This window comes from Asparagus officinalis, chromosome 5 (assembly GCF_001876935.1).
Source record: "Asparagus officinalis chromosome 5, Aspof.V1, whole genome shotgun sequence".
Classification (NCBI taxonomy): domain Eukaryota; kingdom Viridiplantae; phylum Streptophyta; class Magnoliopsida; order Asparagales; family Asparagaceae; genus Asparagus; species Asparagus officinalis.
In genome coordinates, this window is record NC_033798.1 from 98140446 (window position 1) to 98140777 (window position 332).

The 332-nt window shown below is 41.9% G+C and overlaps 1 protein-coding gene across 1 annotated transcript in view; it reads right to left on the bottom strand.

Moving 5' to 3' along the window:
* Positions 1 to 332, bottom strand: part of LOC109840323 (succinate--CoA ligase [ADP-forming] subunit alpha-1, mitochondrial-like) — a 5558-nt gene that overhangs the window by 5060 nt on the left and 166 nt on the right. The window contains 1 exon segment of the mRNA XM_020408913.1: positions 215 to 332. This exon segment is cut by the window's right edge and continues 36 nt beyond it. Within this exon segment, the coding sequence (XP_020264502.1) occupies positions 215 to 332 (118 nt within the window).

Consider the following 332-nt stretch of genomic DNA (forward strand, 5'->3'; position numbering starts at 1 on the left):
ACTTAACCTAATCCAAAACAAAAACTCCCAAAATCTTCAATTAACCCTAATCAACCCACTCCACAAATAAAAAAAACTCAAAACCCTAAAAAGAACCAAACCCTAATCCATCACCACCGACAAATCTACCAAGCAACAGATCAGATCACAGAAAAACAAAACCAGACAAAGATCTAAAAAACGTAAATAAAGAGGGACGAGTGCGTAAAATTACCATCTTAGTACCGTACTCGATCGCCTGCTCAGTATGAAAAGTTCCGTTCTTTCCGGTAATCCCTTGACAGATCACCCGCGTGTTCTTGTCGACGAACACCGCCGGCGATGGAACGGCG